Source organism: Chiloscyllium plagiosum, unplaced genomic scaffold (assembly GCF_037043375.1).
Source record: "Chiloscyllium plagiosum isolate Xiang-an unplaced genomic scaffold, Cpla_swu_hap1 HiC_scaffold_9, whole genome shotgun sequence".
In the NCBI taxonomy this organism is placed as follows: Eukaryota; Metazoa; Chordata; class Chondrichthyes; order Orectolobiformes; family Hemiscylliidae; genus Chiloscyllium; species Chiloscyllium plagiosum.
In genome coordinates this window covers 77,296,628-77,322,452 of record NW_028270147.1, presented here as the reverse complement: position 1 = coordinate 77,322,452, position 25,825 = coordinate 77,296,628, and the positions used below count along the sequence as shown (strand labels likewise).

General features: G+C 38.1%; 1 protein-coding gene across 3 annotated transcripts; it reads right to left on the bottom strand.

Moving 5' to 3' along the window:
- Nucleotides 1–1,041: 1,041 nt before the first annotated feature.
- Nucleotides 1,042–25,488, bottom strand: zbtb41 (zinc finger and BTB domain containing 41). Of its 3 annotated transcripts, none has more exons than XM_043699796.2 (11): nucleotides 25,395–25,488; nucleotides 19,015–20,327; nucleotides 18,287–18,494; nucleotides 17,147–17,216; nucleotides 16,854–17,001; nucleotides 14,981–15,110; nucleotides 13,387–13,482; nucleotides 9,783–9,889; nucleotides 9,284–9,389; nucleotides 4,529–4,617; nucleotides 1,042–2,064 (listed from the first exon to the last, which is right to left on the bottom strand). In XM_043699796.2, the coding sequence occupies exons 2-11, from the start codon at nucleotides 20,147–20,149 to the stop codon at nucleotides 1,412–1,414; spliced, it is 2,742 nt and encodes a 913-aa protein (XP_043555731.1). In that variant the 5' UTR covers nucleotides 20,150–20,327; nucleotides 25,395–25,488; the 3' UTR covers nucleotides 1,042–1,411. The 3 variants fall into 3 exon arrangements, with proteins under 3 accessions (XP_043555731.1, XP_043555732.1, XP_087846975.1); XM_043699797.2 differs by lacking the exon at nucleotides 25,395–25,488 and adding an exon at nucleotides 24,860–25,220; XM_087990849.1 differs by lacking the exon at nucleotides 25,395–25,488 and adding an exon at nucleotides 20,824–21,543.
- Nucleotides 25,489–25,825: the final 337 nt, after the last annotated feature.

The window sequence follows — 25,825 nt, the reverse complement described above, 5'->3', positions numbered from 1 at the left end:
AAGTCAACTGGGAGACTTCAGTAGCATTATAAGCAATTTTGCCCATCAATAAAAGGACAAAATAGGTTGTCAGCCATCAGCTTACTAAGTGCTATTACAACAAACATAAATTTTAGATGTACATTTTGATGAGCCATCCTCAACTCTGCAGGTTGGAAAGGCTTGGTACTCAATGTGGGAAATAAAATCAAAAAAAGGCAGATGTTCCATGTTTTAGTGTGCTAGTTATAATTACTCAAATTAAAAATTAGTAGTCTTTGCTATGATGGATTCATCTGTAGGTTTCTTAACATAGCTTCCTTCTCTTCTAATTACAGATTAGCTTTTCTTGCGCAGTTTAAAATCTCACGTTTAGATGCATCATATTTCAGTTTATTTTGATTCACCAGCTGGTTTAATACTGAGATTTCTCATTTCCCATTTTCAGGTTATTTAGTTATCCAGCAGTTTCTCATAATGGAAAAAGTGAAATTTCAATACGATACCAAATACTTGTGGAAGAAAAGTTTTCCATTTTCTTTTTAATGGGACTGAAATGAACTGCAGAACCGTGAAATCCTTACACTGGAGAAAGAGGCCATTTGTACCACTAAGTCCGCAGCAGCCCACCCAGACTCTTACCCGAACGATGTAAGCCTACAGCTACTGTCTCTTATCCACTTAGCTTACACATCTTTGGATTGTGGGATGTAACTGTAGGAACCCAGTGGAAATCCATGCAGACACGGCAGAATGTGCAAACTCCACAAAGTCATCCGAAACTGAAATCGAACCTGGGGCCCTGGTGCTGAGAGGTAGTGGTGCTAGCCACTGAGCCGTGACATCCAATGAATGCATCTGATAGCAAGGTATTTTCTCAAGTGAAGCTTGGGAAACCTAGGTTCTTCTGAAAATGTTAAGAAATTTGGCATCCTTTTGATTATTCAAGAAGCATTTTAGAGTTATTGATATTATATATCAATAACTCTAACCATGATTAAACAAACGAGGATGACTGAGCCTAATGCTGAGCCAACTATTCAAACAAGAATGAAGACATGGTCAAACAATAAATATGATAAGTTTAATAATTTTCAATATTAATCTTTGGATTTGAATAGGTTAATATTTAAAATCATTCAAGTCATCTGAACCGCGCCGAAGCATAATTTCAGTTATATACAAGCCTTGCATTGTCCCTCAGTAATCAGACTGGAAAGACCTGAAGCAAATGTAAACATAACAAATACATGTGTTTTTAAAAAATACATTAAAACATACCCAGGATCCCAAAATGTGGATAATTAAAGGAAAGCATACCAATTTACTACATAATTTGGAATCAATATAAAATTAGCTTTGACATAAAAGCTTGTCTTTTACTTTTCTGTGTAAGACAATGCCATCACAGAGGGTGTACTGTTCATTGCAATTAGTGGCCTGCATTGGAAATACTTTGTACTGGTGTACCTGTGTCAAGTCCAAGTAAAGTCCCAAGATATGATTGCTCTCTTGGATCTATAATTTGATCAGCACGAACAGGATGCACAATGTTGGCAGGTTGTGGTGTAAGGGTGTACTTCTCTAGAAATGCAAGATCTGTAGCTCTTTGATAATCAGTCTGCTGATGAGGCTGTTGGGAATGAAGGAGTTCATGAGATTGTGGTGCCAAGGTTGCAGCATGTTGAACTGCATCAGACTGAACAGTACTATCAGCAATCTGTACTGGTACAAGGGTCACCTCTCCATGAACGTTCTGAATTGTCGTTTTGCCATCTCCTTGGTAAACCTTATTTTGATCCAAATAAGATTTTGCTTCAGTTTCGTACATTTTGCCATCTTGTGTAAATAGCAATTGCTGGGATACCATTTTCACTTCAGAAGCAGTCACAATTGATTGTTCTGGAGATTTAGTGCTGTGAACATGATCCATATGATACTTTAACTTGTCTTTCCTTTTGAATGTTGCATTACAATGATGACAGTTGAAGGGACGAGCATCTGAATGAATAACCATGTGTTTTGTTAATGTCTTCTTAATTCGAAATGCTTGGTTACAAACTGGGCATTTATAGGGCTTTTCACCTGTAATAATAAAGAAAAACAGACCTTGACTAGGTTTTAATTCGAGACCTGACGTGCTTAGACTAATTTGCCAACACTAACCTATTCAGTGCTATTGTTTTCCCAAAAGGGCGTCACCATTAGCCTACAAAACATTTCTGAAATGAAGTATAATTGCTGAACTCAAATCAAATCAACTCATTTGTGAAGAACTGGAATTCAATGTAAATTCTCAGGATTCTCATTAAAACTTTGAAGCAGGGTTAGAAATTTCTCAGAAGTGATGGCTATGCCTCTGCATGAGAAAGCCGATTTTCCATAGATGTTGATGGACATTAAGTTTAATCATTAAATCTGTACCTCAAGACAGAAAAAATATCAATGATTTCACTTTTTCTAAAATTAGTAATAAGCAGGTATATATTCTGCATTTTGGGCAGTATATGAATAGTACTTTAATGTTAAACAAAACAAAATTATCCCATGCCTTAATGATGCATTGCATAATAGATTCTGTATCATAAATAGGAAGACAATTGCAGGTACTTGGCATAGATTTCTGATTTGACTTTGCAAATTCCAATGACATTATTCATTGGCAGGGCCTTGGGTAATGCAAATACATAAAGGCAGATGCTGAATTTGGATTCAGGAAGTATGTAATCCTAAAAGTTGCCAGGAGCCTTGATTAATATCTTTTAGAAATCTTTCCATTGTGAATGGAGTTGTACTATTAAAGGTCAGCAGGAGATTAGACAAAGTTTGATCAAAGAAATGGCTCACACATCTTCTGGTGTCTCTCCACCTGCAGGGATAATCCATGCATGTCATACTGAAGGACAGGAAATGGCCCACAATTTAGGCCTAATATTATGGAATATGCGCATTATGGCTGTTCGATATTGTTTTTGGCAAATATCAGATCCTAGAGACAGTCTCTGACATGATTTCTTATACTGAGTTCATGGAACTAACCTGAAATAAAGAAGAAAATGGTGGAGAAACACAACAGGTCTAGCAGGATATGTGGAGGGAGAAACAGAGTTAACAGTCAGATTGTTTCTCCAGAAATGTTGCCAAACCTTCTGGGTTTCTCCAGCACTTTCTTTTTGTTATAAATTTCCAGCATCTGCAGTATTTTGCTTTTATTTGAGTTTACTAACAAACTGGAAAAACAGATTTCTTGATCATTGTGGAGCAATTTGCCCATCCAGTCAAAATCCTCATTATATTAGGGACAGAAATCACTAAGTCAGCATTTCTGAAAGATTGAAACTACATCAGTGTGACCAAAAGGTTGATGAGATCTTCATACAAAACACCTTACAATCTTCGCAATGTTTCAGCATGACAATGGAGAAAGGGTTTCGTATTGCTTGGCATTATGTGTTTATCATTATTAGTCTACACACTCCCAAGACCAAAATGATCATAGCCACAATTACTTCAAAGAAAGCCAAGCCTCTATGAATACACTGCATTGTAATCTATAATGATTTTGAATCTACACTACTTTGGAGATGATAACATCAAATTACAATGTTCAGAACAAGGAACTTTGGATCCTAAATTTAATACTCAACAAATGAAAAAAGGTAAATATATTTGTCACTGGGTGCTGTGCCCAGGATATGTTTTATAATCCAGGTAACTGAACCAATACTTACAGATCACTATAACTGCCATTTGCAAATTCCCATTTAAACAGATAACGTTCCAGACATTCAGAGAACTCATTGAAAGTTCTCATCTTCAACCGGAAGAAAATGTTCAAGAAAACCACTATGGGAAATGTAGAAAAATCTATGTTTTTGGCATAAATGTCAGTAAGGCTGACAACCAGCTCAGTGTGTGCTGATCAAAGTAGCTACAATTATGTTTTCCATTGGGTATGCGGGTGGTGTTTAATTAAGGCAGGTTGTAACGGTTGTCATCATAAGGTACCAAGGTGCAAACAATACTCTTTAACAAGTATTCGTAATGTTATTACCTATGATACAAACTTTAGTATTCCCCACAGGAAATTTACAGAATAATGATCTTCAGTGACAAAGCTCACTGAGTTTAAGGAAGAATGTTGGGAAATGTGCAGAAAGATCTGGTGCCACATCTATAATTTGGAGACAAAAGAGAAGCTAGGATTGGTGTTCCCAGATCAGAGAAAGTTGAGGTGACTATTAATTAAAGGTGTTCAAAACTGTGATGGGTTTGATGAGAGGAGATAGGGAAAGATTGTTTCCACTGATAGGAAGGTTAAAATTCAGACAATATAGTTTAAGAAATTGTCTAAAGAACCAGAGGAAAGCAGAGAATTAAATTTTTTTTAATGCATCAAATTAAAGTCCAGAATGCAGTGCCTGAGAGGATGGTGTAGCAGATCGAATAACAACTTTCAACAGAGATCTACTAAAAAAAAGAGTGAGGAAAAGAAAGGATGGAAATGATTTCTGATTTAATGGATGTCACAAACATCTTATCAGGATACCTGAATGTGTCCGAAAATGCATATCCAAGCTTGACTTCCCTTTGAATTCTTTTTTGCAAACTTCACACTGATGAAGAGTCGCTTTATACCTGTAATCCATAAAGATAAATGAGAGGTGTTTTGTTGCCTTCATTTAAAAACAAAATCCTTTAAATTCAATAATGAAATAAAAAAAAATTTACAACAAAGAAAGAGGCCTTTTTGCCAATAACGTCTGTACTGGTTGACAAAGATCAGACTGCACTAATTCCATTTTCGAGCTCATAGGAACGCAAGTGAACAGTTAAATAGTAGAAGTAAAGGGGGCTGCTTTCTCAGAAGGAGATGACGAATGATAGTTTAACCCGAGAGTCACCACATCTCAGGCAAGAGGAGAACCACAGAATCCCTACAGTGTGGAAACAGGCCCTTCAGTCTAATAAGTCCACATCAACCCTCCGTGAAGTAACCTACCCCAATCCATTTCCCTACCCTTTTACTCTACATTTACCCATAACTAATGCACCTAACCTACACATGGCCAATTCACCTAACCTACATACCTTTGGATTGTGGGAGGAAAACCGGAGCACCCAGAGGAAACCCACGCAGAATGTGCAAACTCCGCACAGTTGCCAGAGGTTAGAATGAAACCCGGGTTCCTGGTCCTGTGAGGCAGCAGTGCTAACCACTGAGCCAACGTGTTGCCCCAAAGTTGAGAAGAAAAGCCCATCACGGTTACTTCAGCTGGTGCGGCAAATGAACCCGCGCTATTGGAGTCAATCTTCATCACAAACCAGCCATCCAACCAATTGAACCTCGATTATCTGAATATCAATTATCTGAATTTCAGATTATCCAAAGAAGATCTCAAGGTCCCGATAAATACATTGCATCAAAGAAGTGTTTCCAACACTGATCGTGTCTTTTGTTTAAAAGTGAACTCGGCTTACTGAAATGCTGCTGAGAACAGTCCTGGACATTGACGAGAGCCCAAGCACCGTCTCCAAATGACTGACCGCCCATGCTCTCTCTCTCTCCCCCCACACTTTCCCTGGAGTTCTACACAGGGGTTACCCCTAAACCCTCCTTCCCCAGATAATCTCTCCAACATTGTCCTGTACAGGGCAGAGGTGGAACTTGTCAAAATGTTGCAGTAAAAAGTTGTCTGTGTGCACTATTTTGAGACTCACTCCCCAAATGCAGCAGCAGTCTTGCTGTAGGTGTCCAGTCCAGCAGCCCCAAAAGCAGTGGGGATGGGGAGAGCTGGCAGGGGCTGATTGGGGCGGGATGGGCAGGGAGGATGGGTTGGACGGGGGCGATGGGAGGGCGCGATGCGCTGCAGCCTAGACTCCTGAACAGGGAGCAGATTTAGCAAGTGCTAGCTGTGTCAAGCCCATTGAACTGATATGGGGGGGGGGGGGAGAAGAGGAGGAGGAGGAGGAGAGGAGGAGGAGGCTTCAGCAATGCTGTAGGTCCCTTACACACAAGTGTGTGTCTGCTTAGAAACAAACCCTGAGACAGAGAGAGGGAGTAAGGCAGGCAGAGCGATGAAAAAGGAAACTTCAGAGTCCTCGAGGAGAGGCACTGAATCAGTTATGTGAATAATCAATTATCCGAACAAACTTCTGCCCATCCATCTCGTTCAGATAATCGAGGTTTCTTTGTACTGCTTAAAATGTTATGAGAGTTTTTAAACAACGACCCATTCAGGCAATGAGTTCCACTTCCCACTACCCCGAGTGAAACAATTTTTTCTCGACTGTCCTCCTAGCCATCCACCTCCTACCTTAAATCTACACCCCCAGTTATTGATCTCTCTTCAAATGAAAAAAAAGCCTTCTTATGCACTTATGCTTCTCATAATATGAAACACCTCTGTCACATCCCCTCTCAACTTTAAATGCTCCAAGCATATTCAAACTTTCCTCATAGTTCAGACTTTCCAACCCAGGAACCATCTTGATAAATCACCTCTTACCCCCGTTGGAGCAATTATCTCCTTCCTACAATGTGGTGACCAGAACTGCATGCAGTACTGTAGCTATGACCTATCAGGAATTCTATACAGTCCCAGCATAACATCTCTCTGTTTGTATTCCATGTGTTGGCTAATATGCTTCTAGTGACCTTGCCATATTGAGCCCTTAGTATCAAACAGAAGTCTCTTTTTTTTTTAAACTTCTAACCTTGAACATAAATTTGCATCAATTTACATATTATTCACCCTACTTCAGTGGAATTAATACAAAACATATAAAATTCATCCTATTAACAGGAACCAAAGCAAATGTTTTTACTTTTCTTTTGCCAAAAGCTTTGAAAATTATCACAGCAACTTTCCAGGTGTTGCATCAACAAATTCCTTAGCCACTAAGCACACAAGGCAGTAATTCAGCACTTTTTCTCCCCCATTGCATTTTCTGATTATATTGTGGAATTGCATGCACTACGTAACTGCTTCATCATTGGTTTGTTCACAATTTGTCCATGTTAGATTCAAACTATTTCCACGTGTATGCAGCTGAAACAGCTTTCAACGCCTTCTTTTCCTTCATATTAGATTTCCTGTCTGATAAGCGATGCCTACCTTGATCTCAGTCTGGCTCCCATTCAGGATATATTACCTATGTCATAGATGCCACTCACCAATTTACTACCAGAAGACAAATGAAATTATTTGACTCTCCATTAAAAATATGTATTTTTAGGGCTTTCATGGTGCAGCAGTAGCATTAAACCTCTGAGGCCCAGGTTCAATTCTCATCTGTTCTAGAGGAGTGTAATAACATCTCTGAACAGGGGGATTAGAAAATAGGTTTGAAAAAACATTAAAGACATAATCTTTAAGGGTTCTAGTGGTGTAGTAGTGTCCCTACCTCTAAGCCGTGGGGGGGGGGGGCAGGTTCAAGTCTCATCTGCTCCAAAAGTATGTAGTAACATCCCTGAACAGGTGGATTTGGAAATATCTTAAAAAGATCACCCACTAGCTACAGCTCATTCAAATCTCAACTGCTTGATTTCTAGCGCACGCTAAGTCCCTTTCACCACTACCTCAGTGTTGCCTACACTGAGCGTTTGATTACTTCCTTTGGCTGACTGGCTCGTCATTCTCAGTAAATTTACACTCAAATTGGTTCTATATAAACGGCAACATATGAAAGCAAGTTCATGTTAATTGCTGATCAGGAATCTAGAACAGAGTAGGAAAATTTCTTTCTACTCGTGGGTGGCAAGGTGGCTCAGTGGTTAGCACTGCGCTTCACAGTGCCGGAAACCCAGGTTTGAATCCCATCTCGGGCAACTGTCTGTGTGGAGTTTGCACATTCTCCCCGTGTCTGCGTGGGTTTCCTCCGGGTGCTCCGGTTTCCTCCCACAGTCCAAAGATGTGCAGGTCAGGTGAATAATCATGCTAAATTGACCATAGTGTTAAGTGCATTATTCAGGGGTAAATACTGTATAGGATAGGGCAATGAGTTTGGGTGGGTTACTCTTTGGAGGTTCAGTGTGGACTTGCCGGGCCAAATGGTCTGTTTCCATGCTGTAGGGAATCTAATCTAATCTTGAACATTATTTGTTGCTTTTCACTACAATAGTTTCTGCTTAATCGGTCAGACTGTTTTATCTTTGCATTGAAGTTTTTTGGCAATTAGAAGCATCATCCACATCTTGAGAAAGCCCTCTATAGACAAACCTAAATAATTCTCAGAGCTTCAACCTTTCACAGATTATGGAGAAATGTCTGATAAATGACATGGAACTATATGGCAAACTCAATCATGGTCATCTAGACTCGAAAAGGTAGCTTACTGTCTCTCCATGGATGCTGCCTGACCCACTGTGATTTCCAGCATTTTTTGTTTTCAGTCATGCTGAGTTACATCTCTACGTAAATGGAATTTCTTTGTATTCTTTGGCTGTCTTGAACAACTTGATTAATCAGCATACTAATGAACTGCCTTCCGATTCAACATGTATTTGGGACAATTATCGACTGTCCAAGACCACAGCAATTCTTTAATTATTTTACAATCTGAACCCATTTTAACTCACCAGCACCTTCTCAGAGGCAATTAGGGATTAGTAAGTGTTGACCTTGGCAGCAATGCCCATATTCCAACAAATATATTTAAAGGACTCATGAAAATTAATATACTTCATATAGACATGAAAATCTGTGTTTTAAAACTACTTTGTAATAGTATCATCATTTTAGACATTATGTTCCATATTCCCTAGTGACAGACAGACAATGAAACTCATCTTCCACACACACATTAGTCCCTAGAAGATGCCAGTAGATAAATACTGCAATCTTGTAGAGACTGTATAACGCAAGTCCGATGCCTTTACAAAATGAGGGAACATGGAAGGTGGTCAGTTTGTGGACAAGAACTTTAAAGGTGGAGGGACGCAATTATGGAAATTAGTGGAGGTATCAATATCCACTAATATTGATAGTGGAAAGTGACTAAAAGAAAACAGCATGTTAGGACATTTTTCTTGGGACATGTAAAACTAAGAATCAACAAACAGTTGAGGATAGGATGGGGGTAGTGGAGGGAAGGATGAAGAAAGAACTTGTCAGAAGAAATGAAGAAATAGGAGGAAAATGGAACAGGGTTTGGAGGGAAGATTTGCATTTAGTCAGAAAAATAAATGTAATTATCCAATCATTTGAATGATGCAATTTAAATTTCACTATTTTCTTTCTCCATAATTTAATTCACTGTTATTTCGACAATTAAGAAACTCTAACAGCAATACTTGACTTACTTCTGCCAGACTTTTTCTCCCAAATGGACACTTCTGTAGTGAACACTGAGATGATCCCGACGGCCAAAACATTTTCCACATTCTTCACATTGATGGGCTTTTTCTCCTATGAAGAGAAAACAGAACAAAAACTTGAACATCATGATGAGAAACCGGTGGCTATGAAAAGAAAAATTGCATCCTTTTACATGAACAGAGGTTCAATGCCAAAGGCAAAATAAATGTTGTAAAGACAGTAAAACATTCTTGTGGGAAACTACAACAGATGGAGTTGTTAAAACATCTAGTAAATCCATTACACTAAAAGGATGTCTCTACATGAATTAAATAGGCAATGCAGGAAACAGGGTTGTGAATTACATTAGTGCTGACAGGGACATGGAGATACGGAGGGTCACTCTTCCAGCAAGCCAGCAAACAACAATTGAAGTGATTCTGGAGCTATCATGTTATCCATTTCCCAATTGGACAGTCAACTCAAGCTATGTGAATACTTTACCTGAATGGGTTTTTCGGTGTTTTGTGAGATGATCATGGCGAATAAAGGTTTTCCCACATTCTTCACATTCATATCGCTTGTCATCATGGTGTACCCGAAGATGTAGTCTAGTTATAAGGTGCAAATTTATAAAATATTCAATGGTATTTCTTGTCATGACAAATGACTTTATGAACCTTAACAGCATGTCAGAAATAAGGAATCAAAATGCTTTTTAAACAAAGAATGTTGGTAACCATTGCATTTATTATTATAAGTGAATTTTTATTTACAAAGATTTTAACAGAGCTATTAGTTGCTCCTGTAATAAGTTTATGATACCAGATAGCACACGATATAACTGAAAATAATTGATGTTTTTTTAAATAAGCATGACAAATATCAGATTTCAGCCAATATCTCTAAATATTCATAGAATACACTCTGATATCATCATAAACTTGATTGAGTTTTTTGAAGAAGTAACAAAGAGGATTGATGAGGGCAGAGCAGTAGATGTGATCAATATGGACTTCAGTAAGGCGTTCGACAAGGTTCCCCTTGGGAGACTGATTAGCAAGGTTAGATCTCATGGAATACAGGGAGAACTAGCCATTTGGATACAGAACTGGCTCAAAGGTAGAAGACAGAGGGTGGTGGTGGAGGGTTGCTTTTCAGACTGGAGGCCTGTGACCAGTGGAGTGCCACAAGGATCGGTGCTGGGTCCTCTACTTTTTGTCACTTACATAAATGATTTGGTTGCGAGCATAAGAGGTACAGTTAGTAAGTTTGCAGATGACACCAAAGTTGGAGGTGTAGTGGACAACGAAGAGGGTTACCTCAGATTACAACAGGATCTGGACGACATGGGCCAATGGGCTGAGAAGTGGCAGATGGAGTTTAATTCAGATAAATGCGAGGTGCTGCATTTTGGGAAAGCAAATCTTAGCAGGACTTATACACTTAATGGTAAGGCCCTAGGGAGTGTTGCTGAACAAAGAGACCTTGGAGTGCAGGTTCATAGCTCCTTGAAAGTGGAGTCACAGGTAGCTAGGATAGTGAAGGCGGCGTTTAGTATGCTTTCCCTTTATTGGTCAGAGTATTGAGTACAGGAGTTGGGAGGTCATGTTGCGGCTGTACAGGACATTGGTTACACCACTGTTGGAATATTGCATGCAATTCTGGTCTCCTTCCTATCGGAAAGATGTTGTGAAACTTGAAAGGGTTCAGAAAAGACTTACAAGGATGTGGCCAGGGTTGGAGGATTTGAGCGAAAGGGAGAGGCTGAACAGGCTGGGGCTGTTTTCCCTGGAGCATCAGAGGCTGAGGGGTGACCTTATAGAGGTTTACAAAATCATGAGGGGCATGGATAGGATAAATAGGCAAAGTCTTTTCTGGGGTGGGGGAGTCCAGAACAAGAGGGTATAGGTTTAGGGTGAGAGGGGAAAGATATAAAAGAGACCTAAGGGGCAACTTTTTCATGCAGAGGGTGGTACGTGTATGGAATGAGCTGCCAGAGGAAGTGGTGGAGGCTGGTACAATTGCAACATTTAAGAGGCATTTGGATGGATATGAGAATAGGAAGGGTTTGGAGGGATATGGGCCAGGTGCTGGCAGGTGGGACTAGATTGGGTTGGGATATCTGGTCAGCATGGAAGGGTTGGACCGAAGGGTCTGTTTCCATGCTGTACATCTCTATGACTCTAAACCATTAGATAACTAAAAAAGCATGATGATCAGCATGCAGATGCAAAAATGCTCAATACATGATAAATAAAATTCAATATGAGAAATACACACATCCTACTACTGTATGCTGTCATTCTTAATGATATGCAAAGATATTGCTAGCTTGGTAAATTCTCTCTATCAATTTGATTCAGTTGTAGTAGAATTGACTAGGTAAATTTCACATTAATTAACAAGAATGTTATAACACAAAAATAAACTAAAATCAACAAGCTTTGTGCAAAGTTTAAAATATTTTAATCGTATCAATTACTTTCAGTATATTTTATTCATGGTCTTTTCAGATATATAAACAGACACACAAAGTTCATTGAGAACTGCAGGTCTCAATTCAATAATTTCCATTGCTCCTCTCAAATAGAAGGGACTGATATCAAGGTTTGAGTGAGTAGAAATTAGATCAGGAAATAAACGGTTGTGACATACCCATGGCAGAGTCCCCAGCATGAAGGGAGTGCTGAGGAAGGACTTGTCATAAGGGGCACAAGTCCTAGGGTGCAGAAGCCCAAGATCTCCATGAAGAGCAGAGACAACGTTGCCTTAAGCATCTTAATCTCATCTGTCCTACATATATACTATTTGCACTGACTTGAACTTACAAAAGGACTGGCGAAAATAATTTATATATTTAGATCAAAAAGTTTATTTCAGCAATTATTTTAAGTCAAGCCATTGGATGGGAAACCAAATGAGGAAAAATATTTGGTCAAACTTCAGTTTTACATCCCATTTAATGCTGGTCTCCATCGATTTCACTGCAGAAGGCAGGGAGGTTCAAAACCAATGTTCCACCTGACCCTATACATTTTCCAGTGGGGGAGAGTTAGGATAAAACTATTAAATTTATAAATATATATTTAATGTTGAAAAGAGATGATTCTGAGGCAGAATGCGCAAGAATGGGATTGGGTTAATATTATATAAAACATAGAAGATTATAGCATTGCAAAAGGGCCTTCAGCCTACTATGTCTGTGCCAACCATGATACCATTCTAAATTAATCCCATCTGCCTGGACAAGATCCATATCCCTCTATTTCCTGCATGTTCATGTGTTGTCAAAATGATTCTTTTACTTTGCTAATGTATCCCAATCAGTGCAATCTAGGCACCTACCGCCCTCTGCAAAAAAAACACACCTATCTCTCTTAAAGTTTCCTCTCTCTCACCTTAAACTTATGCCCCCGAATTTTTCGCATTTCACTGGGAAAACACTCAGAGTATCCATCCTATCCATCCATCTCATCATTTTAAATACAGGTCATCCTGATTCTGCTCAAAGACATGAATATCTATAGAAAAGTTGATTCATACAGAATCAATGCATTGTGGCATAAACATTCATGATTGCACAGTTTGTATCCATTATGGTTGTGATTAGATTGTTTACAAAGTACACAACCAATCTAATCACAACCATGACAGTGAACAAAGTGGAAGCAATGCTGGCTCACTTCCACTTGCCTTCACAGGGCATTTGCAGCATTAATGTGGTTTACCTACTGATTTCTTGGTCAGAAATTGTTTGCATTACTCATCAACATTAAATGAGGATGAACAGAAAATATATTTTAAAAATAGTAACAAACATGATAAATTATCTTGAAACAATATTTAAGACACAAACCCAGAGTGCTTCACAGGACATATTTTTTAAAAAATTGACTGTCACCTGTATTAACATAATGCTGAGTGGAAAACAAATGCCTTAATTTGTTTGTGGTCCAGTGGACAGTAAGTAATAGATGGACAGAAGAAATGCAGAATGGATGATCATTCTTGAGTTTTGTTGGATTACATGTAGAAAAATATTTAAGAAGTGATTAGGCATCAGTGATAGATTTTACAGAGCCAGATGATTCTTGCATGTTCTTACCTGTATGAGCTACCATGACGGAAACTCTGTCCGCAAATGCTGCACAGATGTGGCTTTTCCCCACTATGGATACGAAGATGTTCTTTTAATGTAGTTCTGTTCAATTTTTTTTAAAAATAACAAATAAATAAATTAAGGTTTCCTTAAAAATATGTACTCTGTTGACTTTTGCCCTTTTCACTGCTGAATATTTCTGTAATTACCTTGTTTGTGAACAATACATCTCAGTAATTAGTGGATGGATTTCACTAAACTGCATTGATAGAATATAGCCCAATGAAGTATTGATTAGTGCTTTTGTGATGATCAGGATCCTGAATTCTTCAAAAGGATTTATTAACACTGGGAGATAGGACAACATTTATATTTTTTTTAAATTGTGTGTTCTTTTATCAAGAATGATGATGTTTAGAGTCATAGACATGTACAGCACGGAAACAGACCCTTCGGGTCAACTTGTCCATGCTGACCAGATATCCCAACCCAATCTAGTCCCACCTGCCAGCACCTGGCCCATATCCCTCCAAACCCTTCCTATTCATATATCCATCCAGATGCCTTTTAAATTTTGCATTTGTACTAGCCTTCACCACTTCCTCTGGCAGCTCATTCCATACATGTACCATCCTCGGAGTGAAAAGGTTGCCTCTTAGGTCTCTTTTATATCTTTCCCCCCTCACCCTAAATCTATGCCCTCTAGTTCTGGACTCCCCCTCCCCAAGGAAGAGACTTTGCCTATTTATTCTATCCATGCCCCTCATGATTTTATAAATCTCTATAAGGTCATCCCTCAGCATCTGACACCCTGAACAGCCCTAGCCTATTCAACCTCTCCTTATAGCTCAAAACCTCCAACCCTAGCAAAATCCTTGTAAATCTTTTCTGAACGCTTTCAAGTTTCACAGCATCTTTCCAATAGGAAGGAGACCAGAACTGCATGCAATATTCCAACAGTGGCCTAACCAATGTCCTGTACAGCCGCAACATGACCTCCCAACTCCTGTACTCAATACTCTGACCAATAAAGGGAAAGCATACCAAACGCCACAATATTCCAATCTGTCGAAACAATGACAGAGTTTGTCAGAGCTGTTCAGTTGACAGCTAGGTTTTCAGTGTATGTTGTTGGATGTGAATAGGCCTGAAGCCTTCTCAGCAAGATGGAAGTTCTTAATAAAAACATTAATTTTTTTAAAAATGCTGTCATTACACAGCATCAACCAGATCAGGAAAAGTCTCAAGGAAGAGCTATATAATTATTATAATGCTATAACATGATTACAATTACAACATTGGCAGAGATCAGCAGAGTATCCTCTTCACTTATTGTATTATTTATTGATTTCCCAAATTAAGAGCATAGATTTCAAACTCACTTGAGAAAGAACAAAATAAGATGAATACTTACATAAAGATAAATAAATAGTCTTTTGAACATATCTATACATTAATTGCATCGTCAAGTATTAACAAAATAGCCTAATATTAAAGTAGATTTATAAATACTGGGTTTTTTTGTAGTCTTTTCTCAATGAGCTTAAAAATTGCAACTATTTATATTTCGTTTATTTCTAATAGCCATATCTAGTGTTACCTTTCCCTTACTGACTTCCCACAAATAAAGCAAGTCCACTTTCGTTTTCCTCCATGAGTGCATTCAATATGACGCTTAAGGTTCCCAGTGTCATTAAACTGGCGACCACAAATATCACATGGAAATGGCCCTAAAATGTGAGAAATAAATTGGTAGTGTTAGTTTCAAATTGTAAGTTTTGGATTTGCAAAGTCTGCAGTTCTGCAATACAAAGTGGTTAAAAAAAACTGCATTAAAATGAACTCCATTCAAATTAGAAAAATGAACCTGCCCTGACAGAATGATCTAGGCTGTATCTCTGCAGTACATCATCCATGCACTTTCTTTCCTTGCAGGGAAAGGGACCACAGTTTAACCTTTATTTTGGTGTGGCTGAAAGAAAGGATGATAAAATAAAAAAGTCTATTTATTATAATCACCGAACGTCTGGCTTCAATATTTTTTAAGCACTCACTGCTGTCTCAGTCATCCTTTATGTATTAAATTTGCTATCCAAGGATAACCTGAGAACAACCAAATATTTTGTTTTGAATATCTCCTTCAAATAACAAAGTTATGTTTGATAATTAGTATGGACTGTTAAATATGAACTTCATAATTTTACTTCACACAAAAGAAAGTGGAGAAACTCAATAGATCTGGTAGTACCTATGGAGACAGATATAGATTTAAAGTTTTAAATTCAAAGACTCTTCTTCAGAACTTGAAGCATCACCAGACTTGACACATCAAACTTTCTCTCTCCACAGATACTGCCATACTTGCTGAGTTTATCCAGTATTTTGTTTTGTTTATTTACAACATCCCTCCTCAAATTGGTTAGCAATCTACTCCTCGAGATCAGATTAAATAGCACAATAAGTTCAAAGGGTTGAATAGATTACTTCTGTACCCTTGTATTTATATTCCTATGGCTGTACAATAAATGGGGAGGAGACCAAGAACAAATTGACATGATTCTTTATGGAGAAAATGACGAGAAATCTGATCTCAGAGTATCAAGTGGTGCAAGTTGATAACAGTGTCGATTGAATAGGCAGAAAGAGAAACTTCAGTTCACTTTAAAGATAACAAAAGAGGTCCCAATTGTTGAATTTCCTACATTCCCACAAATTACTGGCAGCACTTTATAACTAATGCAAGAACAGCTACTTCATTCTTTCTCATCCCAGTATCATGGGATCTTTAAAGTTCACCTAAGCAGGCAGACAGGACATGTGATTTGACATTTAGTCTGAACATCTAATTTCAAAGATACCTTTAACATGCAGCACACTCAAGAGTTCACAAAGGTTAAGATTAGTTATGTGCTCAAATCCATCAGGGGTCTTTAACCGATATTTGTACGCATCATAATCAAAAGGTGCCACCAAACTCAAAAGTATATTCACAATACAACAGGCTGAAAACTACATAATGTTTGCTCAAATTCACTCGAGATTTCTGAAAATTAGACAAGAATAATTAAGTTTTTTTTGAGATTTCATACAATGTATGTTTCATATCATTGTTAAATATAAGTACAAGCATTGGTTATTTGAGCCTAGGTATCTGAATTGTTACTTATTAAATGCAAACTGTGAAAACTAACACAAATACTATATTTAATTTCATAAATGATTTATTGTACATGGGTCAACAATTGCCCCATAAGTCTAATAATTTTAATTAATGTATCCTTCAGCATAACTTCTGAATTCTAAAGATAAGCAGGTGTACAGAGCAAGAGTTCTGTAGGTATCAAATTATAACAATTAACAAAAAAGAATTTTCAGACTGAACTACAAAACTAGATGGTAAACTTTGAAGGAAACAATTCGAGGTTCCACAGCTAATTTTTCATTTAATGTTTATCTTGCAGACTTTTCCATACCCAAATGAAACTTTTCCTGATGCTTAAGTCTTGCAAATCTCGATTTGAAATGTTCTTCACAATAACTACATTTAAATGGTTTGTCTTGTGTGTGAAGGATCCTGTGCTCCTCAAGATGAGGTCTCCTTGTGAAAGTTTTGTTACATACCTATGGCCAAATAAAAGCAATAGGGAATCATCACAAAAAGTTCAATACTGCAAGACACAAACACAGAAGGGTCAGGGCATTTTATCTCAGTTACTACTTATGTACATTACTTTTTGGGACTTGGAGGATACATTAAAGGACTTACGTCACACTTCCAAGCTTCACTCTTCTTCTTTCTGGCAGCAAAAAATTCTTGTACATTAGCTGGATGAAACCTGGAAACATTCCCAAACTTAATTAATTAGCACACTGTTGCCATCATAAATGAAAATAAGAATGAAAGCATTATTAAAAACCTAAACTATATTTTTGAAAATGCCTTCCCAAGGAATCAGTGTTCTGAATCGCAAATCCTCAACATCATAAAAAGATGCCTATTCTCTGTATTTCAGCTTTCCCGCTAATTGTGTTTGGTATTTTATTTTTTATATAAACTATACTTTATTTGGGGAATTATGAGAAGTACCTCGCTATTTCAGTAATTGATTTGGCTATACATCTCTCATCTTAGAACAGCAATAGTAAAACTTAGTAAAAAAGAAAAACAAACATTATTCAATGTGGCCATAAAATGAGGCTATTGATTGTACTATACATTAAAGCGCATTGTTTATTCAACAATTTCCGACAGATATATGGTTATTCTTTTCTGGTCTCTTTTGCTGGTTGTTTACTTCTGAGCATTAACAAACCAATATTCAATTGTGCTGGAAGAGATACTGATGCAATCATGCAGTGCTGAGGAAGCTCCGCAATACTGGAGGTAAACAGATAGAATATCTGTCTTCTCAGATTGATGTAAATAATTTTGTGGCACTTTTCTATGTAGGCCCGTGTCCTTGTCAGTATTAATGCCTCAATGAACATTGCTGGAAAATTATCTGGTCATTTTCACATTGCTGCTTCAGAAAGGTGACTGTGCAAATTAGCTTCAGTGTTTCCTCCATCACAACTGTAACTACACTACAAAAATTAGTTTACTGGCTATAAAGTATTTTAGGACACTGATGAAAGGCTTTATCTAAAATTGAAAGGGAACATTTCTGGTACTATTTATTTAATAATAACTTTAGTGTTTGTTTGGGCATATTTGTTTTTCTTAAATTGACAAATTATACAAAAGCTACATTTTAAAAAAATTTGGTACTAACTTGACACATCCAAAAAATGGTAAATACTGTTTCACTTTTGACAATCCAAATATAAAATGGCTACTAGAAGGCTGCAGAAAACTAGAGGGGCATACAAATATTTTAACAGGATATAATCAGCAGTTTACACTTACCTCCTCACATGCTTTGCCAATGTTTTTTTGCTGGCATGTAGCTTGTTACAGAATGGACATTTTTGTTCTTTTCTTTGAATAGCAACTTGCGCATTATGTTTCTTTCTGTGTGCAGTTAAGTTGGATTTGGTGGAGTAACGTTGACTACAAATATCACACTCAAAAGGTTTTTCTCCAGTATGCACACGAGTGTGACATTCATATTTTCCTATAAAGTCAGGATACAACATTAAGACAAAAAGATTCCAGTAAAAAACTGGATTATGACTGATCATGTAAATGCACACAAATAAAGCAGCACAGTGAGCAGCATATAGCTTTCACTCTCAATAGCCCTCACTATTGAAAGCTTTTGATCTCAGATATGCCATTACCAGGAGGTTCAGATACTACACAAAAAAAAAGGAGGCAACAGCTTGGAGGAAAGAGACCAAATAATTAGTCAAGAAATCACACAGGAAATAAAATTGCTAAAGCCTATGCTTTCATAACCAGTCTTTTTAGCTGGAGAATGGAGCATAGAGGGAAAAGCATAGAAATTTGTAATCTAATTATAATTACTCAAACATTTAATATTTGAAAATGAAATTATGTCGAAGTACAGAACATCTTTTGTATAAAATTTGAAATTATTACAAACTCAGTTTCCACAAGTGATGCATATTTACTGAATGGCAGAAACAGTCAACACAACTGACCAAAAGACCAGGTATTTTGATCTTACCAACCTATTCGATCAAACGTTTTATCACATTTGGGACAGTGAAGTGTTTTCTTGCTGCCAGTCTGTGATACGACTGGATCTAGTTCCCTGGGAATATTTTGCTCAATTTCTTCTGCATCCAGAGGCTCATTCTCATCGGTTTCTTCATCATTTTCCTCCTCTCTTTCAATTTCTTCCTCCTTTTCCAATTCTTCCTCAAATTTTACTTCAACTCCTTCCGTTTCATCTTCACTTTCGATAGCTTCACAATCATCATGTTTCTCTGCATCACTCCCATTTTTACTGGAAGATTCATCTTCAGAGACATCTGTGACTTCATTGTTACTTTTACTTTCAAATTTTGCTGGACACTTACGAGTGCGAGTTGACCACCTCCTTGTGGAACATGCTAACTTTGTTGGAATAGCACTCTCTTCTTGCACATGAGCATGGTCACTGTGAGCTCTAGCAATATGGTTTTCTAAGGATTTTTTATAACAGAAACTTTTACTGCAGAAGGTACATACATTTTGTAATTTGGGAGCAGTTTCAAGAGAATTCTTTTCTTCCAAACACTGATTATTTTCAGTGAAACTCTCTGATTGGGTTGACCGAGAGACATTTTCATTACCAGACAATAATTTAACTGCATCTATAATGTCTAGAAACTGTGCTGCTTCCAAAACTGATGGGATATCATTTTCCTGTATGAAGAATTCAGACGTATATAGAAACTCCAACAAGTGATGGAAAACATAGTAACTTACATGGTCCAATTGGATACTATCCATGTTTGGGTTTTTGCTTAAACAAGCATAGAAATAACTGCTCCCCACTGCAACAACCACCTTATGGGCACAAAAATGCTTTCCTTCTACCATGATAATTAAGTCACAGAAAGGCGACTGCTTGAGTCTATCATCGTTCATATATTTCAATAGATTTTTGTTATGTACCAGTGATCTCAGGTGTATAATAGGTGAGGATGGACCTAAAGGAACATTCAGATTATCTGCAACACTTGAAAGGCCCTGAATTGATCTGGGACCACAGCATCGATTTTCAAATTTTGCAGTCTGTAAATCTAAAAAAATGTCTTTGCAAGGTGTTCCCATTAAACTTGAACTAGTTTTATAAGAATTGTCAGTATTCTGAGACATGATGTTTATGAAAACTGCAGCAGCTGTGTAACTTTTCTCAGTTTGCTGACAGACATTGGAACAATACTGTAGAACAAAAATATGTTGTTTCAATGTCAGTTGTCCTTGTAGCCTTTGTTGATATTAGATGATTTCATTTTGCAAAATTTTCTTAGTATAGTCACGAAATTCATCGGGCCTGCAAGAAAATCACCGAAACAGGTTATTACAATTAAACAAAACTGCAACATGTTTAAACTATATTTGTTAGATAGGCTCGTGCAATAAGTGAATACTACAAAAAAAAACTGGTTAACTAAATTAAAAACAAGTGTGCTTATGCCAGGTTGGCAAATCGTACAATATTGAGACATGATGAGCTCGTGATCTCACAGTAAAGGAATCTTTAGGGCACAGTGATCATACTATGATTGAATTTCAAATTTGGTTTGATGGTTAGAAATACGTGCCAGAAACTATTGTCTTAAACTAAATCAAATTGTGGAGGTGCCGGTGTTGGACTGGGGTGGATAAAGTTAAAAATCACAACACCATGTTATAGTCCAACAGGTTTATTTGGAAGTACAAGCTTTCGGAGCACTGCTCCTTCACCAGGGTAGCAAGTGGGATAAGATCATAGGACACAGAATTTATAGTAAAAGATGAAAAAGTGTCATGCGATGTATTGAACAAACCTAGATTGCTGTTGTCTTTAATCACTTAGAATGGGGATGAAGGTTTTGATTGATTAATATGTAAATCCCAGAACTTCTTTCAAGTCACAGTCCCGAGATGAGGTAAGGTTTTATTTTAAAGAAAGTGATATCTCAGCTCAGTCAATGCATTAAAGGTGTGAGGTTAGAGTCTGTCTGTATTCCAACCTTGAGTCAGACTGGTTCTATTTCCAAAGTAGGAATTTATAAAATGTCACACGGACTGACTGCCTACAGATTGTGCGCGTTTTGAACAAAATAGAATGTATCTGCAAATGCAAATTCACCCCATAGACTTATATGTGTATGCGTGAGGGCAAGAGTCAAGTTCAGTACCCATGAGGATGGTCTCCACCAGGATCTTGGGTTAATGTCACACTGCAGGTGAACCCACTACACTACACAGACACACTCTCTCATATGAGGACCAAATTGTACTGGCAGCAGTTCAAAGAAGACTCAGAGGTTGATTCCTACTTCCTCCATGTTTATAAGGAAACTAAGCAGATTGAGCCAATACTCATTGCAGTTTAGAAGTATGAGAGGTGATCATGTTGAAACATAGAAGATTTTGAGGGAAATTGATAGAATAGATGCGGAAAGATGTTTCTGTTTTGTGGGAATCTAGAACTAAGAAGTAGAATTTCAGAGTATCATTTATTTAAGATAAAAATAAGCAAGAATTTCTTTTGTCAGGGTCTTGAAAATTTGGAATTCTCTATCCCAAAGAGCTGTAAACGCTGAATTACTCATTTGGAAGGACTGAACTTATTTTCTAATTTATTCCAACAATCTGTAATGCTGGACTTCTTATTTCTTTACTTTTCTTTTTTTTTCCTTAGAACTTGTACTGAAGAATCTGTACTTAGATATTTGTACCTAAGATAGCGCCGTATGTGGTGACTTGTAAACCTTTTAGTGTACTTATTTGAATATATGACAATAAAGCTCATTGAATTCAATTCTCACACTCAAGCAAAATCTCTAAAATAAATTGAAATAAAGAATAAAAACCAAACAACTAAAAATGAATAAAAGCAGAATCTTTTTAATTTCTGAAAATGCACATGTGAATCAATCTGATAAAATATCTCTTTCCTTGGGCAAGAAGCCAAAAACAATGTACGGTTCAAACTATGGGCAGCGAGAGGGGTTTCTAGTTTGGGAGACTTGTTTGAGGGAGAGGTTATGATGTATTTTGGGCAACTAAGCCGCAAATACGGGTTACCCAGCAGAGATCTTTTCTGTTTTTTTCAGGTTAGGGGTTTCATCCAGAAGAAGACTACGCTTCTCACTAAGCCCTATAAGCCCGATAGAGAGGTTGTTGCTACGTTCCACAAGCACCCTTTCGGTTAGTGCCCTCTATCGCCTGCTGGGTGGTAGGGCCTGGCAGGATATTAACCAGTTATGTAAGGTCTGGGAGCAAGAGCTAGGAGTGGAGATCTCTTCTGAAATATGGGAGAATACTCGAAAGATCTCAATCTGTAATAGGACATGCACTACACAGTTAAAAGTTCTGCACAGAGCTCATCTGGCACCAGACCGTCTGGCGAAGTTTAAAAAAGGGGCACCTTCAGTGCTCCCCAAATGTAAAATAAGTGTAGGTACTCTTACCCATTGCTTCTGGACATGCCACAGGCTCCATGTTTATTGGAGCGCTGTGGCAGGAGAGATAAGGAAGGTATTGAGGATTGAAGTCAAAGAGACACGATATCTCTCCTCTTAGGTCTACCAAATTTACCAACTTTAAACAGGCATGGGAAGAAACTATTTAATATTCTTGCATACTGTGCACAGAGGAATATTCTGATGAATTGGGTGTCTGAGAACCCACCGGGCTTGCTGGGATGGCAGAAATTAATTATGGAGCACATTCCCTTGGACTATTTTACAATCATAGTGCACCACACAACAGACCATTTTTATAAGACATAGCAGCCCTACTTGAGTTATTTGGATATAGATTTGTCAGTTATCTTAACTAGGGCGTTTGTCTAACCAGGTTGGTTAGATTTGTCAAGCCCTGGAGGGGGTCTCCTGAGGTAATACGGGTATATATACAATGCTCCTGTTTCCTTTGTTTGGGAGCTTTGCGCCGAGCATAGCTGTTCTGTATTTTGTGTTTTTTTTTGCTTTTCTTTCTTTTTTTGGTGTTGCTTTGCACAGTGTTAGGGTTCGTTTGTTTTGTATTATAGGATAGGTTAGTAGTTGGTAAACAGTAGCTGTATTGTAATTTGTGTTTTTTTGTTTTTATTACACTGATGTTATTAATTGTATTTTTCAATAATTCTATATGTTTGTAAAGTTAAAAAAATTTGCAAATAAATATATTTACAAAAAATATATACAATACTGCAGTTGAAGTAAAACTGTAAATTGTATTTATTTGTTGATAAACATAATGAAATAATGTACGTTGAAGAGGAAAGGATTCATTGTGAGTGGATTTAAATAGAAGTCACGAACCAAAAATACAAAAATTCAAAAAGAATTTAGTTAGTTTGTTAATTTATCACAATGGCTTTCTGAAAAGAATTAATCTACAATACAAAACCTAATTGAAATGTGGTGTTTAGGAAAGTTAAAGCTTTTAAACTATAACAGTAAAATAAATAGTAAAATAAAATGAAAATGAAATTTGAAAGTTCTATAATATTTTATAGTGTCAAGCCCATACACTAGTGATTGAAATTGGATTACTGGCATCTCTCTATGTTCTAAAAGTGTCTAAAACTTATAATTTGCAACATTTTCTGTTTTTAATCAGCTGAAGATCTGGCAATTGTGGAGACAGAAACACAGTGAATGTTTCAGGACCAAGTATTCATTGGAACCAGTACTGATGAAAAGTTATTCAATCTAGAAGATTATCTATTTCTCTCCCCACAGTTTCTGCCAGAGCTGCTGAATATGCCCAGTGTTTTTATAATATTTTACATTTTCAAAACTGAACCTGAAGTATGTTGCTTTTTCTAAAGTTAATACGTTGTACCCTGAAACAAAACAAAGGACTATGCGCGGACTATGCGCAAACTAAGCAGTCAAAAGAAACACTGAAATCTCACCGATGGCAGCAATCTACTTTGGTGGGATTATTTTCATAAAGGAGACCACAAATAACACCTTAGAGGAGACTGGGACCAATAAATTGTGATCTATAGATTCCAATCTAGTTTGCACCTCACTGAAGTGGTAATACATCACAAACACCTAACAATCAACAAACCAGACCATTCATCCATACCAAGCCCAATCAGGATTTGGAGATGCCAGTGTTTAACTGGATGTACAAAGTTAAAAATCACACACCAGGTTATACTCCAACAGTTTTACTTGGAAGCACTAGCTTTCGGAGTGCTACTCCTTCACTGATGAATGAGCAGCACTCCAAAAATAGTGCTTCCAAATAAACCCATTCAGGTCCTCACCCAATACCCAGAAATGTGCATTCCAATGAAGAATAATGCCTGATGGTAACTAGCTCTCTGAATATACATTTAGATCGTCCTCAGCACAGACAGTCACTAAAGACCAACAAACAAGACACACAGACTTGCCTGATTTCATCAAAATACCAAATTACAACACCAAAGCCAAGAAATAGGAACCATGCAGAAAAATGCACACTAAATTCATTTTTAAAAATACTGTTTACAACGGAGGTACTGCTCAATCAGGAGTCAAAACAGGGCTGTGATTAGTAAATAGGACTTGAGCAAGTTAGGACAGAATTACAGATGACCTCAACTTACACAGGGTAGAAAGACAAAGGTCAGTCAGAAGTGAGTTAGGAAAGTCAAAGTAGATGGGTTATAGCAGAAAAATTAGCCTAAACATGGGTGGAGTCATTATAGAGTGGAAATAGACAAGCGATGTGTCAGAGGCTAATTTTGGAGTCATATGTATCACCAATATCACGAACAATTGGTTCAGTCTCAGACAAGCGACCAAGAGGAGGGATGGAGTCAGCTACCTTCTTACAATCTCTCCGAATAAAAGTAGCTTTGCACAAACCCACCTGCAGTACAGAACTGGGTTATGATTCCGCCCCTCTCATTTCCGCCATCAGGCAGTCAGATTTTCCATCCCCATCAGATTCACACCAAGGTCAGAGAGCAGGTGGCTGGCCCACTGAAACCAGCAAGCCCAAGCTCAGTGCATCCCCTCATGCTGATGTGAAAGCCATGGGTTGGTTGTCAGAGCCCCTCTGCCCCAGAAGGGCCCAGCCAGAGAGGCACTGTTCCGCAATCGGTGCCGCCAAACGAGGAGAAGTAGTCTCTCAGGCCGCCAGCTCCTGCTCTGGACTGTGAGCTGGGGCCACCGCACTCAACTGACACTCCCGGACCACGGGACATAGCGCCATCCAACCTACTCCCGGATTAGAGTGCAGGAACCAGTAAAGGAATGGACCCAACACAGGCCCCGTCTCCCAGGAACCCCTTTCCCACTGCCGACCACCCCGCAGTAAACCCCTCTCTCATTGGTTGCCCTGCCAAGCCCCAAGCCCCGACCTTCGCGTTCCCCGTTATCTGTTTTTCTTTAAATTTTCAAACCTTTGTTTCCGCTCGTGGCCAGAACCCGGAGAAAGCCGAACGCCCGCACATGCGCAGTGGGCCGGCTGCCGGGCGGCCAGTGGTCCTTGCGCACGCGCATTGGCTATCTGCCGGCCTCCCCATCCCCTTTGCCTCCTGCACATGCGCAATGGCAGGCTGCTGTGTGTCAATCGTGCTGGGAAGATCACGCAATGAAGTCCATTCACTTCGGAGCTGTGTTAACTTGAAGTTGCGTTGGTAGCACCTATCGAATGGGTACATCATAGAAAGAGGGAAGTCATCATGTCTTTGCATGCTGTTCATCGTAGACCCGCATATTCTTTCTCTCTTCAAGCAATGGTCTAATTTCCAATTGAAAACCACAGTGGAATCTACAACCATCAGCTGTGTCGGGAATTGCAATCCATATCCGAACAACTAATTGCCTAATT

Coding starts and splice junctions, on each gene's coding strand:
- zbtb41 (XM_043699796.2), bottom strand. CDS start 20,149: ATGTCTCAGAATACTGACAATTCTTATAAAACTAGTTCAAGTTTAATG. Junction 18,495..19,014: donor TAAAACGTTTGATCGAATAG/GTTGGTAAGATC, acceptor CTGACTTTATAG/GAAAATATGAATGTCACACT. Junction 17,002..17,146: donor GTGAAGCTTGGAAGTGTGAC/GTAAGTCCTTTA, acceptor ATTTGGCCATAG/GTATGTAACAAAACTTTCAC.